This window comes from Hylobates moloch, unplaced genomic scaffold, assembly GCF_009828535.3.
Source record: "Hylobates moloch isolate HMO894 unplaced genomic scaffold, HMol_V3 SCAFFOLD_17, whole genome shotgun sequence".
Classification (NCBI taxonomy): Eukaryota; Metazoa; Chordata; class Mammalia; order Primates; family Hylobatidae; genus Hylobates; species Hylobates moloch.
Window position 1 is genome coordinate 8,302,377 of NW_026652292.1, and position 18,297 is coordinate 8,320,673.

General features: G+C 39.3%; 1 protein-coding gene across 1 annotated transcript in view; it reads right to left on the reverse strand.

Moving 5' to 3' along the window:
• Nucleotides 1-18,297, reverse strand: part of SEMA5A (semaphorin 5A) — a 509,156-nt gene that overhangs the window by 288,263 nt on the left and 202,596 nt on the right. The window contains exon 4 of the mRNA XM_032135528.2: nucleotides 12,252-12,351. Coding sequence (XP_031991419.1) covers nucleotides 12,252-12,351 — 100 coding nt within the window. The remainder of the gene's footprint in view (nucleotides 1-12,251; nucleotides 12,352-18,297) is intronic.

Sequence of the window (18,297 nt, forward strand, 5' to 3'; positions counted from 1 at the left end):
TCTTCATGTAAAGGAATAAAATGCAGCCAGCATTAAAGAAAAGGTTGAGCCATCATGAGCATATTAACTAAATGACTCATTTCATCTAGAGACACTATAAAACTTAACTTTGACCTCCATAAATTATGAAAGACACAGGTGTTTTAAAATGACATTCTCTTAGAATAACTCAATTGGCCTCTGATGAATATGACTATAAAATCGAAGAAAAAATTACAAGTTCCTATTGAACATATGAGTTAGAGGCTTGCTTATAACTGAGAAAAGAAGAATTAAGGAAGGTAGATTTGTATTTTGTACTAGAGCAAATGAAGGCAGAAGCCGATTAAATGTATAAAGACATTTTAACAATGTTGACAGAAACGTTTGTTGTTGTTTAATAAAAGTTTAGACCAAGACTGATCATGAAACAATCCAAAGACAAAACAGACACTGCCCATGAGCCTGTTGGGGAAGGCTGAGAGCTGACCAGTCTCTCCTGTCCTTGCACCAGCTTCCTGTGCACAATACTTTCCTCACTGCAAGTTTCCTTCCATCCTCAATGCTGTCAACATCTAACTGACACAGAACTTTTCAAGTATAGTGATATCCTACATGATACGTACATTTTCAGTTGCACTGGTAGACTTTTGAAGATAACAAGTTATGTTTGAGACGGAGTCTCGCTCTGTTGCCCAGGCTGGATGTGCAGTGGCAGGATCTTGGCTCACTGCAACCTCTGTCGCAGGCATTCAGCGATTCTTGTGCCTCAGCCTCCAGGGTAGCTGAGATTACAGGCGTGCGCCACCATGCCCAGCTAATTTTTTTTTTTTTTTTGTATTTTTAGTAGAGATGGAGTTTCGCTGTGTTGGCCAGGCTGGTCTTGAACTCCTGACCTCAGGTGATCCCCCTGCCTGGGCCTCCCAAAGTGCTAGGATTACAGGCATGAGGGAGGCCAAAGCAGATAGATCACCTGAGGTCAGTAGTTCGAGACTAGCCTGGCCAACATGGCGGGAACCCACCGCTACTAAATATACAAAAAAATTAGCCAGGCGTAGTGGTGCACAACTGTAATCCTATCTACTTGGGAGGCTGAGGCACGAGAATCCCTGAACGTGGGAGGTGGAGGTTGCACTGAGCAGAGATCCTGCCACTGCACTCCAGCCTGGGCTACAGAGCAAGACTCTGTCTCAATAAATAAAAAAAATAAGGAAAAATAGTAACTATATCTTTTAAAACATAAAATGTTGTTGTAAAATTAGTTTATCTAAAGGTAAATATTTAATATCGTGATCATATCAGTAAATTTAAAGAATACAATGATTTAATCATGTAACCAACTCGTATAATTCACCAGTTCACCAACCTATCTATAACTGTGATTGCCAAGACTTTTCATTAGGCTGCCCGACTCTAAGCAAATTCTAGGAGGCTTTTTATTTTGTGGTCATAACCATCCTAAAAAATGTCCGCTTCATGTACTTTTTTCATGGGTTTCTCAGAAGATAATTAAATTTCAAAATTACAAAGCCTTTCCAAATAGTATAACATTATATTTAAATAGCTAGATCGCATTTAAATCACAGTTTTTAATTCTTTTGTGAAATTTTTTCTAAAATATTTTAAAATATGGTGACAAATTTATAATATGGTCGTGTGATTAGCTATCTCCTCAGTCAGAATTTTCTCTGCCCTCCTCAAAAATAGTAAATATGTATTCTTCGGGCTATGCAAATTTCAAGATAACTGTAATTTAATTTTTGTTGCTGTTAATGCTGTTATGTGTGTCCAGTACCCATTCTCCCAGAATCATATTAACTTCTTTCATTCCCTATCCCAGAAAGAGCATTATGAGCTCCTTAAAAGTCTTGGTTATTAGAAATAAATTTCAAAGAACACATTAAAACTGAGATCAAACCATTTTAATAGCATTCTTATATATTTAAATACCAAGATTAAAAGGTGCAAAAATAGACGGATAGCCTCTTATTATTTAGCAAATAGAATGAAATAACAAAGATACATTTTAATGGCATGCAATAACTAGAACAATGCTGCCAGCAAATCTCAGAGATATAAAATCAGAAAAATATTTTCCCACAAATATATTTAGGGTAAAAGTTATTAATCAATATTGTTAACAATTACACTAATAGTTTACATTTTATTATGCTTTAATTATTACTTGCAAATCTCTAAGTGCTGTGAGGATTACAGATGATGATTTATTGCTCTAAAATTTAACTCGCGACTTTTGCCTTTGTGGGTCCACTTGGTATCTGATTTGTTCCTTTCTGTTTTTCAGTTAACAGAGATAATTTTTCATCTGGAAAAAAATGCCAACTGAATATTTCTATGGTTCCTTTAAACTGTGATTTCCTAGGACTATTCATGCTTTAAATTATCTCCACATACAATTAATTTTCTAGGCTATCTTCAGTGTTCATACAAATCTGAGATTTTTTTTCTCATGTATCTTCTAATAATCAAAGAATTACAGTTCATTCTCCCATATGCTCTATCCCAGTCATACTCCCAAAACTCACTGAATGGTTTGATCCTTGCCACCAGCCAACCCATTCTGTTGGCCATCAATTGCTGTCAAACACAGAACGGAAACATGTCTCAAATCTGGCTTCTCATCTCCATTGCCATCATCACTGCCTAAGTCTAAGCACCCTCTACTCACCTGATCCACAACCCCCGACTGCCACACGTTGCTCCAGATTCTGCAAGTTCTAGTGCGTCCTGCACACAATATAGTGGACATATCTTCCTAATACAAATATGATCATGTAAATACACAAATGTAGAAATCTCCTGGGCTCCTCAATGCCTTTAGCAGAAGTTCTTGAATTTACCAAGCCAGCAGAGCAATGGGAGCTTGATTAAATCAAAGATTCTGGCTGGGCACAGTGGCTCATGCCTGTAATCCCAGCACTTTGAGGGGCCAAGGTGGGTGGATCACTTGAGGTCAGGAGTTCGAGACCAGCCTGGCCAACATAGTAAAACCCTGTCTCCACTCAAAATACAATTAGCCGGACATGGTGGTGGGTGCCTGCAATCCCAGCTGCTCGGGAGGCCGAGGCAGGAGAATCGCTTGAACCCAGGAATCAGAGGTTGCAGTGAGCCGAGATCGCACCATTGCACCATTGCACTCCAGCCTGGGCAACAAGAGTAGCGCTCTCTCTCCCCCAAAAAAAAGAAAAGAAAAAAAAAAAGATTCTGGCATTACTTCCAGAAAGTGGAATTCAGAGGACTTGAGGACAGGCCTGGACATCTACACTCTTGAAAGGCCTGTCAGGTGACCCTAAGACTGCCCCAGTTGGAGTCACTGGTCTAGAGGACCAAGTCTAAACTTCTTTATAATCTGACCCCAGCTAATGCTCAGAGCTTCACCTATAATTACTTCCCCCTCTGTGTCACCAGCACGTGCCACGGAGCCAAGCACTTTTCAGCCTCATCAGAATCTCTGACTTTTCCCATGTGACTCTCTGTTTTCCCTGCCAGATTCCTCAAGCATCTCTCAGGCCCAGTTGGAGGAGGACCTTCTCCATGCAGACTCTTCAGATCGATATACCATCATATCCCTTTACTCTTGGTGTTTTCAGGACCCTTTACTTAGGCTTCCCTTGGAGAATCTAATGCTTGTGCCCCTGTCTCACCCACTAGGCCAAGATCAGCATACTTTTTGTTATGGGGCCAGAGAGCAGGTATTTTGCTTTTGTGGTCTATGTGTCAACTACTCATCTCTGCAGTTTTATCTCAAAAGCAGCCACAGAAGATGTGTGAATGAGTGGGTGTGGCTGTGTGCCAATAAAAGCATATTTACAAAAACAGGAGGCAACTCTGGGGCCCCAGCTCGCCAACCCTTGCACTGGACTAGAAAGTCCTCATCAGGTAGAGAAGATGCTTCATCTTTGTTTCTCTAATGCCTAAGATGCTTCCTGACATAAAGTAGGTTCAATAAATATTTGAGTAACACAGAGTCTTGAAAGAAGAACTACATGAACTAATACATTCGGATGAACCCCATGTGGACATGGGTAGGAGAAAAGCTCTCAATACTCAGTCTGTAGCACATGTACACGCAAATAAGTTATTCAATGATTATCACAGCCCTTTGTTGGTTTGTTCATGGGATCTGGGAAATAGGAAGCCTTTGTACATTTATTTATTTACAGCTGTCCCTTGGTATCTCCAGAGCATTGGCTCCAAGACCACCTTGAGTGCCAAAATCCATGGATGCTCAAGTCCCTGATATCTAATGGATTGGTATTTGCCTATAACCTATGCACATCTTCCAATATACTTTAAATCATCTCTAGATTACTTATAGAATCTAGCACATTATAAATGTAAATAGTTGTTATACTATATTGTTTTTATTGGTATGATTTTTATTGTTGTATTGTTTGTTTTTAATTTTTCCAAATATTTTAGGCTTGTGGTTGGTTAAATCTGCAGATGCAGAACCCAGGGAGGACCAACTGTATGTACTTACTTATTTATAACTAAATAGATAACTCTTGTACTAGGCTGATATTCTCCCAACTCAAGCAGGGAAAAAAAATACAGATGGGAGGCCGAGGCGGGTGGATCCCCAGGTCAGGAGATTGAGACCATCCTGGCTAACATGGTGAAACCCCGTCTCTACTAAAAATACAAAAAATTAGCCGGGCGTGGTAGCAGGCGCCTGTAGTCCCAGCTACTCAGGAGGCCGAGGCAGGAGAATGGCGTGAACCCGGGAGGTGGAGCTTGCAGTGAGCCGAGATCGGGCCACTGCACTCCAGCCTGGGCGACAGAGCAAGACTCCATCTCAAAAAAAAAAAAAAAAAACAGATTAGTTTCTTTTGTTTTTTTTCCGCTTGTTCGTTTGTTTTATACAATAGCAGAAGGAACAGAATGGTTAGAAATCTTTCCCAGGCATGTCAGTCGGCCACCAGTTTGTTAAAAGCACACACCCTGAGCCAGCTAAATCAGCAGAACTGGGAGGGGCATCTTAATTTTGAACAAATGCCCTAGCTAATACTTAAGAACACTAATGTTTGGCAAATATTGGATAAAAGGTAACAAAGCCAGCAGAACAAGGAGACTTTTTAACATAGATTGGGTAAATTAATCAAATAAGCCAATTAGAAGAAAGGGGAGAACAGGTAGAAGAAAGAGAGAGATAAGCCCAGAGAATCATAAAGGACATATCTGTGCATAGGCACCAGCCCTGAGAAGGAAAGGGACAGAGATGGGGAAACCTTTAAACCCTAAAGTGGAGGTTCATAAAGGTTTGATTGGAGGAGGATAAAAAAGACTGCAATGAAAAGCACCATTCCTTTTCCTTCACCAGCTGCTTGTCCTAAGTCATAATTAATGTAAACACCATGTGAAAATCAGCATTACCTCGAATCTCTTCCCACAATGGGGTTCTACTCCTTTTTGCATTCACTGCTAATCTCTGATTTCATACCGCTCAGCATGTATTCCCTTTAATTGTGTAAACCTGACTAAAATATAGCCTTTGGAAAAGACAAATTCAAGTGTGGCTACGGGGAGCAGAATCGCTGATCTGATAAACATCTTCAGTTTTGCTGTTAATTATATATTGCCTCTAACAGAGTAATTCCAAGGTAAAATTTTCAAGTAAAAATAAGAATTATAATCACTGAAAAATAATGATATTGGCCAGTTGTTTAAAATAAATTTTATGTGAATTTAAAATTAATCCCCCTTGTTTAGAACCAGTGATAAAGTCATTTTGTAAAGAAGAAACTCATTAAATAGAAGCCTATCATTTATTTTATGTGATCTTATAAGAATATATGCTATGTTAAAATAATTGGGAGGCCATTAGACTGAGAAGGCTTCACTGTCTTGGGTTCCTATGTAAACAAACCAAAATTCCACTCAATGTAAATAGTAAAAGGAAACTTAAGCTTAACCAATCAGAAACGAAACCCTAACTAAAGTCTAACTTGAGACTTAACCAATTAGAAACCACCAACTAACCTCTAACTAGGGAGTTTCTACTTTAACCAACCAGAGGCACTTTCTGTGTCATGCTTCTGGGAAGAACATTATAAAAGTTTCCTCCCTTGCCACCCCCACCCACAAGTGGAGAGCTGCTGGAAGTCTGGTAGTGCTTGATTCCTGAATCTCTAAATGCTCAAATAAACTTGTTAAAATTTTAATGCACCTAAGTTTATCGTTTAAGGGTTTTGAATACTTAAAGCAAATTCAGCCCAAGCATTAAAACAGCAAGTTAATCCTTCCTTTTTTATCTTTAGTTTTGTAAATTCAAACCATTAGCCAAACAAATGGTTCAAAATAATAAACTAAAATGATCAGAAATCCATACTATTTGTTGTACATACGTTTATACAGACATATCTTCTGATATCTAGAAATACTGTAATGGTAAGTCAAGGGGTTTAGTGCAAGGTATTCGGGCAGCTGTGGGCTGATACTCACATTGGGTCAGGTGTGCAAGGTGTGTAGTTATGGGCTGGTACTCACATCGGGTCAGAAGTACAAGGTGTGTAGTTATAGACTGGTACTCACATTGGGTCAGGTGTGCAAGGTGTGCAGTATGGACTGGTGCTTACATCATGTCAGATGTGCAAGACATGCAGCTATGGGCTGGTACTCACATTGGGTCAGGTGTGTGAGGTATGCAGCTATGGGCTGGTACATTGGGTCAGGTGTGCAAGGCGTGCAACTATGGGCTGCTACTCACATTGGGTCAGGTGTGCAATGCATGCAGTTGTGGGCTGGTACTCACATTGGGTCAGATGTGCAATGCATGCAGCTATGGGTTGGTACTCACATTAGGTCAGGTATGTGAGGCTTGCAGCTTTAGGCTAGTACTCACATTGGGTCAGGTGTGTGAGGCATGCAGCTATAGGCTGGTACTCACATTGGGCCAGGTGTACAAGGCATGCAGCTATGGGCTGGTACATTGGGTCAGGTGTGCAAGGCGTGCAGCTATGGGCTGCTACTCACATTGGGTCAGGTGTGCAGCGTGTGCAGTTGTGGGCTGCTACTCACATTGGGTCAGGTGTGCAATGTGTGCAGCTATGGGCTGGTATTCACATTACGTCAGGTATGTGAGGCAAGCAGCTATGGGCTGCTACTCACATTGGGTCAGGTGTGCAAGGCATGCAGCTATGGGCTGCTACTCACATTGGGTTAGGCATGCAAGGTGTGAAGCTATGGGCTGGTACTCACATTGGGTCAGGTGTGCAAGGCGTGCAGTTATGGGCTGGTACATTGGGCCAGGTGTGCAAGAAGACTCATGCATCCCTAGTGCCTTTTGTTCCCTTGGTGACTTTATGTTCTCATTTTGTGATGTTATTTTGTATAGAATTAAAATCAAACATTTCTAAGGACATAAATCATTATATCTGCTATGAATTATGATCATTACCCAATTCAAGTATTGGGTCTGTGGGCCTCAATCCCACCACCTTACCCATGGCAGATGTTTAGGTCATGTGGACTCACAGATATTTGAGAGCTTACAGATGAACTTTCTTAATAAAATACCATAGTTTGTAAGACTGTACCCTTTGATTTATGTTTATATTACACTCAAGCTTTTTGGGAAAAGTAAGAGAATCAGAATTGAGTAATTGGACGAAAATAACTTAAAAACCAAGAAACACATTTAAAAACCTGAAGAAAATTCATATTTTAGAAACTGAGATAGATGTAAAAAAATGTTTTCATTTAGAAAAATCACATTTTGAAGAAAAGTAGCTAAATAGCCAGAAAGAGTGACTCCACATCTTCCCCACAGTTTAGTGGCAAAGACTCATGCTACAGATGCTTTGATAATAAACTCTTTTTCATTAGCACTGTAGGGCTTTATGCATTATAAAAATATGGCCAATTTGTAAATGCCCAACAGCATTCAAACACTGCCTTATGTGTCAACCGAGTTAGCTGCCATTTGGAATAATACTTGGATTCAGCACAGAATACATATCAGAGTGATTTGGGATGGAATCACTTGCCACCCATAGAATGAACCTGAAACACTAAAGACAAACTAATTCATTTGGGAAATAAAAATGTAATCACCCTCCCTTGCATCTGTTGCAACAATTCAATCTGCAGTGAAACTTACACTTGTATCAAGTCTGTGGAGTGTTATCACTGCCATTCCTTTTATAATCTTCTATACAAAAACCAGTGATAATATATTCTTTCATTTTGAATTTTTTTATACTAAGAAACTGATCTTAGTAGGATTTGTGACAAAGAAGTATGCAATCATTCAACAAATATTATCCCAAGAGTAGGAACTATTATCCCAAGAGTAGGAACAAATAGAAATCAAATAATGCAAGGAAATAACTGAAATGCTTCACTGTGATTGTCTCTGAAATTGTTTCTTTCTTTATGCTTTACTGTATATTCTACATTTTCTAAATGAAGATACGTAAGTTTCATTATTGAAAACACAAATATTATTAACTTTTAAAGAGACTGGGGGAAACAAGATATGACTGTCGATGCATTTAAGATAATATGAAAGTTCATGTGCATCTTGGAAATTAAAATGTATGACTTCTTCCAGAAATTCCCTGAATTCAGATCCAAGTACCTTCCAATGCTCCGTAACCACAAATGGCCAAAAGAGAGGCTCTTCTTCTGCAGCACAATGAACTTCCTTTATCAAAGAGTACAAAGAATCTTTAACTGTATTCAATTTCAAGAACAGACAGTATCACTAGTATAAAGTGAAACCATCCAATAAATGGCTCCACAATGCCTAGCGCTATGAGAAAAAAAATCGACTATCATTCTATTTTTTCACAACTCATATTTTTAAACCATTACTGATTTCTGAAATATACACCTGTTATCTAAACTTACTCTTGCTAAGTTGAGCTTTGCCAAACAGGAATCTGAGGGCTGGGTTATTTTTAAAGTTTTATGTCTTACACATACTCCCTCTCAAACTTTCTGAGCCTAATCCCATGAAATTTCCCAGGTGAAATTCCTATTCTTTTCCTTAGGTAGTGTCTGCCTGAAAGGCATATGCACACATATGTGAAACCCATGAAGACCCTCAGAGCTTCCCTAGGGCTGCGCGCTCACCAGCTTGCCTGCTAATGTGACAATAACTGCTCATGGGTTATTTTATTTCATCTTCACAACAGCTGAAAGGGGTAGAAATTGTTGCATCATCTTTACAGGTGAGAAAATTAGGCTCTGAAACTGGCTTAGAGTCACTTAGGTAGGGGCCAGTCTCTTTTTTCTCTGTTATTTATCAAGTGTCTATAATGTACCACACACTGCTCTAGAATAAAAAACTACAGCCCATGCTCCTAGGGTCACCAAACGTTTGGAACATACTTATGATAAAAATATAAAAGGTTGTTATCTGGAATTCAAATTTAACTGGGCATCGTGGACTTTTATTTGCTAAGTCTGGCAATCCTATCTATTCATGTCCACCATGCCATACAGCATGCTATGTTGACTCAGTGGCCCATCCAATCCTTCCCAGCAGACCCTGTTGATATGAAATGGATGGAGACCTCGGGAATGCTGGGATGAGGACTCCAGGGATATTGGGATCCAGATTCCAGGGGTTCTGGGATGGAAGCCACAAGACACATTGGGATGGAGACTCTAGGGACGCTGGGATGGACACTCCAGAGACACTGGGATGGAGACACCAGTGACGCTGGGGTGGAAACTCCAGGGAAACTAGAAGACACTGAGATAGAGACTTCCAAGGATGCTGAGATGGAAACCATCAGAGATATTGGACAGGGACCTCTAGGGATACTGAGAGAGAGAGACACCCCACTGACACTGGAATAGAGAACTCCAGGGGCTCTGGGATGGAGACCTCCCGGGACAGGTACCCCTTGAAAACAATTCCCAGCTGCTATCTACAGCCAGAACAGGAGCATAAGATAGCTCTTCACAATACCCTAATTTGCTCTGTGGCTTCTCACATCCCTTAGGAAAATCTTGAGTCACTGACCAAAAGCCAACCACTTGCAGAGAATGAAGCGCTGGTCTGTTCGCACAGCACCCAGGACCTCCAGAGACAACAAGAGAATCTCATGAGTCAAAGTCATAGGAAAACCTTTTCCAAAGTTCTTTAGAGATGAATGAGGGATGCAAGACTCAAAACACTAGTTGGGGTCACATTTGTACCTAACCCGCTCCGATAAGGGGTCTGTTCCCTTGGCTCAGAGTGAAAGCTCATTTTCCCTCAGGGTGAGCTTTGGTGTATACAGCCTGCCACTGGCTCATGCCCTTGCCAAATGTAGGTATCTGGGATAAGCTGTTATAATCCTAACACCCTTTTCCCTAAGTGTTCACCTGGATGCAGAGGGGAACATATACAAATTCAACTCTGGAAATAAATGTGTCGCATCAACAGGTATCTTTGAGCTGCTATGAGCAGGAAAAATCTGTGCTATATTCTGGAGAAATAAAGAAAAGACAGGCACTTCCCTTGCCTTATGGTAAGTCATGATCTGATAAGGGTGACTTGTCAAGAAATAATGCAATATCGTACATTAAGTGCAGTTAAAAAAAAAAAAAGTAGATGTCCAGTATGTTACTAGGGCCACACAGGACAGAGAATGTGGCGGTTCAGGACTGATGGTGGACCCTTGAGCCAGGTCCTTACTCCAAGTGGGAGTTTACCAAGCACATAATTTGGAGTGAGGGTTGGTGGCAGCCAGTATTCCAGAAAATGAGAAGGAGGTCAGAAGGGAAAAAGCCCAGAGGCAAGAAAGAGCATATTCCATAACTGTAGGCAGAATAAATAATTCCACATGCCTGGACCATGTGAGAATGAAAACAGGCAAGTCTGGAAGGGAGGTGGGAATGCAAGGCAGAAGGGCTGGCGTACCACACCAGGGAGACAGCATATATCCAATGGGAGCTACTGAAGGTGGGCATTTTTAAAAGATGATGTTGGCTGTGGTATGCAGAAGGAGGAGAACATCTGGAGGCCAGGAGACTGATTTAACACCACTGCAAAACACAGGCCGAACTCCAAGTGATGAAATTTGTTGGAAACGAGCATCAGAAATCCCCCAGTATTGCTACTGGACTAAGGTAAGGAAGAGAACACCAAGTAGCCTTGTCCAATCCATACTCACCGCCTCCTCACAAACGTCAAAAGAGGCGAAGGTAACTTGCTAGGTGCAATAAACTATGCCAACTTCTTCCTACTCATGTAAAATTACAACCATTCATCACTTCAGGTGTTGAGCGGATGTACAAGGACACCTCAAGATCCGAGAGCAAAAGCAATGATCCTAGAAACTGTTCAATGTTTATCTAGAGTGCCCAGACTATAAACTAGATTTAGCTGCGCTCGCGTTTGTAGAGAGACTGCAAAACCTCTGTAGCTATGACAGGTATGCTTTATACTCTGGTACATTTGGATGAAAAATATAATGAACTCTCCACTGCCCAATGTGCCATCCTTAGATGCCAGAGGAACCCAGTTCTACAAATGGACCCTTTTTTCAACTTTAATATCAATTTTCCTAAAAGATGGATATATAATCCCAAAATAGGTAATTTGAGTGCAAGGATTATGCAGGTTTTCTAAGGAAGTGATAGTAAAAACATAGGAAATAACTCAAATTTGTTTTGATTGTGTTCCTTTGGCCTCATCATCAAACTGGGATGCAGATGTTGACCTAGATACGGGAACACGCACACCCTTAAGAGACAAAGATAAAAATGACTTCGTTGAATCTCAATTTACTGGTATATGGCCTAATCAAGGTGACAAAGAAAGATGGTGGTGGGCCTTGGAGTACACATCAAGATCTCTGGATCTCTAGAATCCTCCTGAAGAATATAGTGGGAAGTCAGGAACATGTTTTCAGGAGTCAAACTGACTGGATTTGGAACCAAGGTCCATCTTTTCTTAGGCATATGCCCTGGACAACTTACTTATCTACTTCCTTCCTCAGTTTTCTCATCTCTAAAACAGCAATGTTGATAGTACCTACCTCTTAGGTTTGAATGGAGGAACAAATGAGTTAATTCATGTTAGAACAGTTACTGGCACAGGGTGAGGACCCGATCAGTGCTTACTCTAAAGGGCAGCCATCAACATCTTATTAGCAGTAGTATATTTTATGACACTCATACTGTATTTCATTCTTATAAGAAATAATATTATTCAGCATTCTTCAGTTTTGTCAGGGAAGGTCACATGTAACTGCACAGATGTAAAATGAAGTCCAAAAATATCTGCGGTGGCAAAATACAATATCTCTCACCTTGCTCCTACAACAAGTTCTTTCTGTCCTGGGTCAAATGTTAACTGCGAGAAATCCACAGCATTCTTCGCTCTGAACTCCCGTAACCAGGGGCCAATTTCTAAATAGAAAAAATAAATAAATAAAAATATAAAAATGAATTATTTTTCTTCTGGGGACCACAGATAGTGCACATCAGGTAGCAGACATTACATTTCAGAGAGGATTCGGAGGTCCCTCTATGCCATCTTTCAGAGGCCACTGGAGGTTTCCCTCAGGATGCCCCATAAGCCATACTAAGAACTTGTAAAGCACAGAGGGCAGCCACCCAATAAAGAGCAAGCGAGGCATCAATGCTTGGTTGTGATTTACAAGCCAGATGTGCATTTTCCTTTTGGCTTTGGGCTGGGTAGAAAATAACACAGCATTCACATGATTCATCAGAGGAATACTGAATGCAAACAAGACCATTTCCTGTGCAACTTGACTCAAAAGAGCTGCAGATTTTTAAATATTACAAAAGCCTCCTTAGGAGCAAGGACCAAGCACACAAGCACCATTTGCCTTTTTTCAAATTAGATGTTCCATTTCCCTGTCCTTTGGGTTTCTATTTTGGCCCCATGATTAGACTTCTTAAACACATTCAGACCTTTCTAGATGAGAAATCCACAGTTACTTCTAGGCTTCATTTGCCTTTTTTTTTTTTCTAAGGGAAATCAGGAAATAGCCACTCTATAGAGACAGGTTTTTACAAGCACGGTCAACTCCTATTAGACAGACTCCAGCCCAGAGTCCGATAATTATAAAATGACAGTATTTGAGGAGAGATAGGATGCTGCTTCAATGAGCCATTTTTGCAACTTTCATTAGCTGATTTTTAACACTAAAAAATATTCAGTGATTGGCCCACCAATCGTGGGATTCCTTATCATTATCATTGACAACCATGTCATCTGATTGTCTTTTTTTTCTTGGATTTAGTATTTTGAATAACACCACCCTGACTAAACAGGCACATATCAACTGTCAAATCAATGAAGATGTTGGTTTGAAGAAAAAGTGTGTAATACAGGAAAGAATCTCCTCCAACAAACGCTGATGCTAAACACATCAGTGTTATGTTTTTAATGGGGGCATATGGAAATATGCCCCCATTCCATATCATATCCTAAAGAAATCGCTTTGTTGATGTGAATGAGAGGGGCTATTTTTTCAGGAATGGTATATAAATAATAACAAACATGTATAATAAACATGTTTAACATTTTTAATAAACATGTATAATAAACATGTTAAACATGTATAATAAACATGCTAAACATGTATAATAAACATGTCTTTTCTCTACTAACAGTTAGTGGGGGGAAGTGATATCAAGTAAAATTTGTCTTCTGCTTAAAGGAAACCAGGGGTGAGTCATATAGAGAGAGACTTGTAATGTATATGATATCTTGATTTTTTTAAGGATTTTCATATAAATTTCTACATTTTATAGGCAGATCAATTAAAATATGTAGAGCAAGGTATGTACAAGGCAATGGAACTATGAAAAGTTATTAATAAACAATCCTTCCAAGACTTTATAATTCAGTTAAAGAAACAGCACTAGTATCTTTAAACAGGGTGTCTATCAATGCAAGTGTTTATAGGGGCGTGTGGGGTTACAGGAATTATTCTTATATGAAAAGAAGAGATGATTGAGAGCTGCGGTAAAACAAAAGGAAAGATTTGACCAGAGAGTGACAGGAAAGATGTCCTAGCAGGGCAAAGCAAGACAGCAATATGGGAGACCATGGTGCCCCTGTGGCCATAACTGGTATAACTCATCTTCACTCCATCAATGCCTCCATTCCTGGGCAAGAGAGAACCCAATGGCTCTTGCGTCTGCATTGCTCCCTGCAGTGCATGCAGCATACAAAACAGCACCTTGAATGCGATAGGAAATAATAAATATGTGAAGTGAAGTAAGAACAAGTAAGTGAATTCAAGAGAGAAATAATCAAAAGGAAAGGAAATAAGAAAAAGGAGAAAAAAAGTAATAGCAACATAAGAAACTACTAGGAAAGGAAATTGAAAGGTGTACTTAAATACAAACTGTAGAAAAATTCACTTTCAGATTAAAAGGTTTGGACTTGATTTCATATGTGACAGCAAAGCTTTGAAAAGTTTTCAGGAAAACACTTGACCCATTTGAGCAGATGTATTTGGAATATCAATGAGCCCTTGATAGAAAGGATGGTCTGGGAAGAGTAGAGAATGGAAGGAACAGTAGTAAATTTTTAAAAACCTAAAAACCTACAATTTAGGTATTGGCTTTGAAAATGAATAAAGAAGACGTGGGATCACTGATTAGAGATGAAGTCAAGGGAAACAAGTTAAAAAGAACAAAACAGTTTCCAAATTAAATGAAGAAGAAAACAGTGATGACTGAGACAGGCATGAGCAGTTTGAGGTGGCTTTAGAGAAAGATAATAACTTCAGGTTCACCAATGGGAATATTGCAGGTGAAAAATTTCCAATGGTAGGTTGGTCCACAGCCATTGTTAAACATCGCTAAGACCTAGAAATGTCCATAAAGATGTTCCAGTTCAGGAGGTTCATCATTCAGATGGGAAACACATGACCAGGGAGCACTGCCAGGACTAGGCTCCAGAGTGAATATCAGAACCTCTGTTCACCACAACTCACAGCCCCAGAGCTGGGCTCGCTTCCAATCTTCAAACCGCATGAGGGAAGAACAGAGGGCCAAGGGCTGACCTTCCTGCTAGGGGAGTGAAGAGATGAGCCTCTAAGAGGAAAAAAAGACTATGAAAGATAGAAGAAAATCAGGTTACTCATTTCCCATGCATTCATCTTTCTTTTTATTTAGAAGACTGGGAAGAAAGTGGCCAACAGGAACCAGGCTAAAGAGACATACATCAGGTTTTGGTCCCTATACTGAACAAAGGGAAGGCAGTTTTGCTACTTCCTAAAATACCCTGAAGTAATAAAAGGAGTCATGTACAGAGGAAAAAATGAGTTAACAGCATGTAGTTCTGTCAATATTGTTCAAGTTTCCTTATTTGAAATTCTAATGAACTTTCCCAATAAAACGGTGTATGTTTATGGTTAACATAGATCAAAGTTGAGTAATCTGCATATTCACTTCTTTTTGACTTTCCTCCAGAAGGTCGGCCATCTCAACTTTACATATGACATTGGCTTCTATCTCACTGATACCACGAGATCCTTGCAAGAAAGTCTCGGCACCAACTCACCTCTTGAACTAAAAAGAAGCCAATACCTATCCTCCCAACTTTCCCAACGGATCAGAGAAAAGGCACTCAATCCTCTTTGCAAAGACCAGTTGCTCTCATGTCTTCTTTCCTCTTTAATCGCTTCTCTAAATTACCTAGGCTTTCCTCTGAAATCTCCAATGTTACCTAGTCCCTTCCCCTCTGCCTATATGTACATCCTCTCCTATTTTAAAAAACATTATATATTTTTATTACACTCCCTTGTTATTATAGCTTCAAAAACCCCAATAAAATGCATAATAAACTTCCAAGTACAATATAGCAATATATCAAAAAAACACACACATACAGACACACACACACATACACACACACACACGTACACATACACTATATTTCATATGGAATAGGACTTAGCCCAGAAACACATTAGGATGGCTCAGCAAGTTTAGTAACAGAAAACCTATTACTACAATTCATCATCACAATAACAGATTTCAGTAGTAGCAGGAAAACATTGTCAATACTGCTTTCTAAGGAATCAGAAAATGAACAGTTTGGGAAACAGAAGATCTAAAAGAGTTCAGGGCAATTGGTCACAAAGTAGACTCCAGAGGAAGGTCAGGGAGAGTGAGGGAGCAGGAGGGGGTCCACAGAAAGTGATGAATTGAGGAGATACAATTTTCAATAACATTAACATGCTCATTGCCCCCAAACAGTGAGTTTACCTTTTTCCTCCTATCCCTACTTTCTGATATTGGTGAAATAACCATATGATGAAATGGAGCTTAAATATGGCAGCCAATATGACTCTATATATAGATATATAGATATATATATATATATATATGAAGTTAAGTTATAACATAAAATTTCTAAATTCCAACTAAACACTTGATAGATAATTCATAATATTTGACACTAACTATCCTAGATAATCCAATTTTTACACAAATCTTTACGTGATTGTTGAAATATGGTCTCCAGCAATGATTTTTTATTGCAAAATTACGTTCATAATTCATATTTGCCTTCTCTTACAGCTACATAAGCTCCCATGTTATTGGTGTGTCAATATTTTATCAAAAGTATAATTCCATTTTTTTAAATAATCCAGTCTTACAACTTCAAGAAATGATTTATTTTATGAACAAGTCAGTATTAATAAATTTGGTCCAAAATACTTGACAAATATAAACTAGAGATAAGCTAAATAGCTTCAAGTTAATGTCCCTTCCAAATAAGAAAGAAAAAAAAAAAAAGAAAGAAAGAAAATCAAAGAAAAAAAGAAATGCAAAGAAAAAGAAAGGGAAAAAGGGGTAAAAGCTACTATTTTTAAAAAAGCAGACACTCTAAATAATGATGTTTGTAAGCCAAAATAGCAACAACAACAAACAAACAATGAAGAGCAGCTCTTGTGGAAGACATGACAGTCATTCCAAAATCTGATTGAGAGCCACTCCACATGCTAACGCCTGCAGCACCAACTGTCCAGAAACCAATCTGATTTGTTAGCAAACACTGAAACCTCCCAGGAAACCTCCCAGGTACACTAAGGGCTGGCTCCGGATATCTGTTTCATTCCTCACACCTTCAAACTTCAGTTAATTAAGGGGCTGAGAAAGCAAGATTTCAAAAGCTATATGGGTGACTTGAAACCCACATTGGAAACTAAGATGCAAGCCAAGCTAGGTGGGGCCAGGGGATGGTGGGTAAAGATTGTTGAAAAGTATGGAGAGCAACATACATAACATGCATAAGTACAGTATGTAGAAATACAAGTGCATATCACAGCCTGCTTCTATTTATCATGTAGTTACATAACTGATTTAATCTGCATCACGAAAAAATAACACTAACAATATGATTATCAGCAAGACAGCTCAAAAATAGCTAACATTTAAATAGTAGGTTCTATCTTATGCACTTTATAACTATTGCTTCCTGTATTTCTCACACCTGCCTTATCATAGGTGAGGAAACTGAGGCACAGTAAGGGCGAGTATTGCCAAGATCAATAGCTGGTAAGATACAAAGCCAACCGGCCTAGTTTTTGTGGTTCTAGCCACTATGCTATATTATTAAACTTCAGCAAATATAAAATTTAGCTTCCTATACAGTACATTTGGAAAATTACACGAAGAAAGAAAAATCGACAGCCTCTCCACTTTGAAAGTTACTCTATTCCCATTGATAGACTGTTAAGAAAAATCACTACCCACTCAGTTTTCAATTATGGACTAGAGAAAAATGAAATACAACAGAAAGCTGGGTCTCTCAAAACCAGCTACTACTTTAACCTGTGAATAAAACATTGATTGTTTTTGCCTGTGTTAATAAGGGTGATGATCTACACAAAAACCATTCATCATTTTTTATTACCCAAGTGTCTTTATGTAAGTATGGAGGAAGAAAATGACAACCATGTGCTGATCTGCTTTATTGGAGTGAAGAACATTCTGAAATCAGAATGTAGGAATGATACAAGCAGCGTGGAATGCTTGAGTTTCTAAGTAGTCTAAACCACTCAACTCCAATATGGGAGCTGGTGGGCGGGGACAAGGTACTGTCCTGAAAATGGAAGAGCTGGGTCTTCACCTCCTCAAGATGGACACTTTCTGTGGGCAGCACAGGAAAAGAAATACAGGGCATACTCTCTGTGGAAAAATTCTGGAAGTTCTTTTTTCTGACCTCTTGCTGAAGCTGTATAAAGAGCCATCCTACCTCAAAGGTAGGGACCTATTACTCCTTAAAGTTGGCATGCTTCTCCCTTCTATGGACTTCATTTTTGGTTTCAGTGCATTACATAAACCATCCTATCAATGAAATCT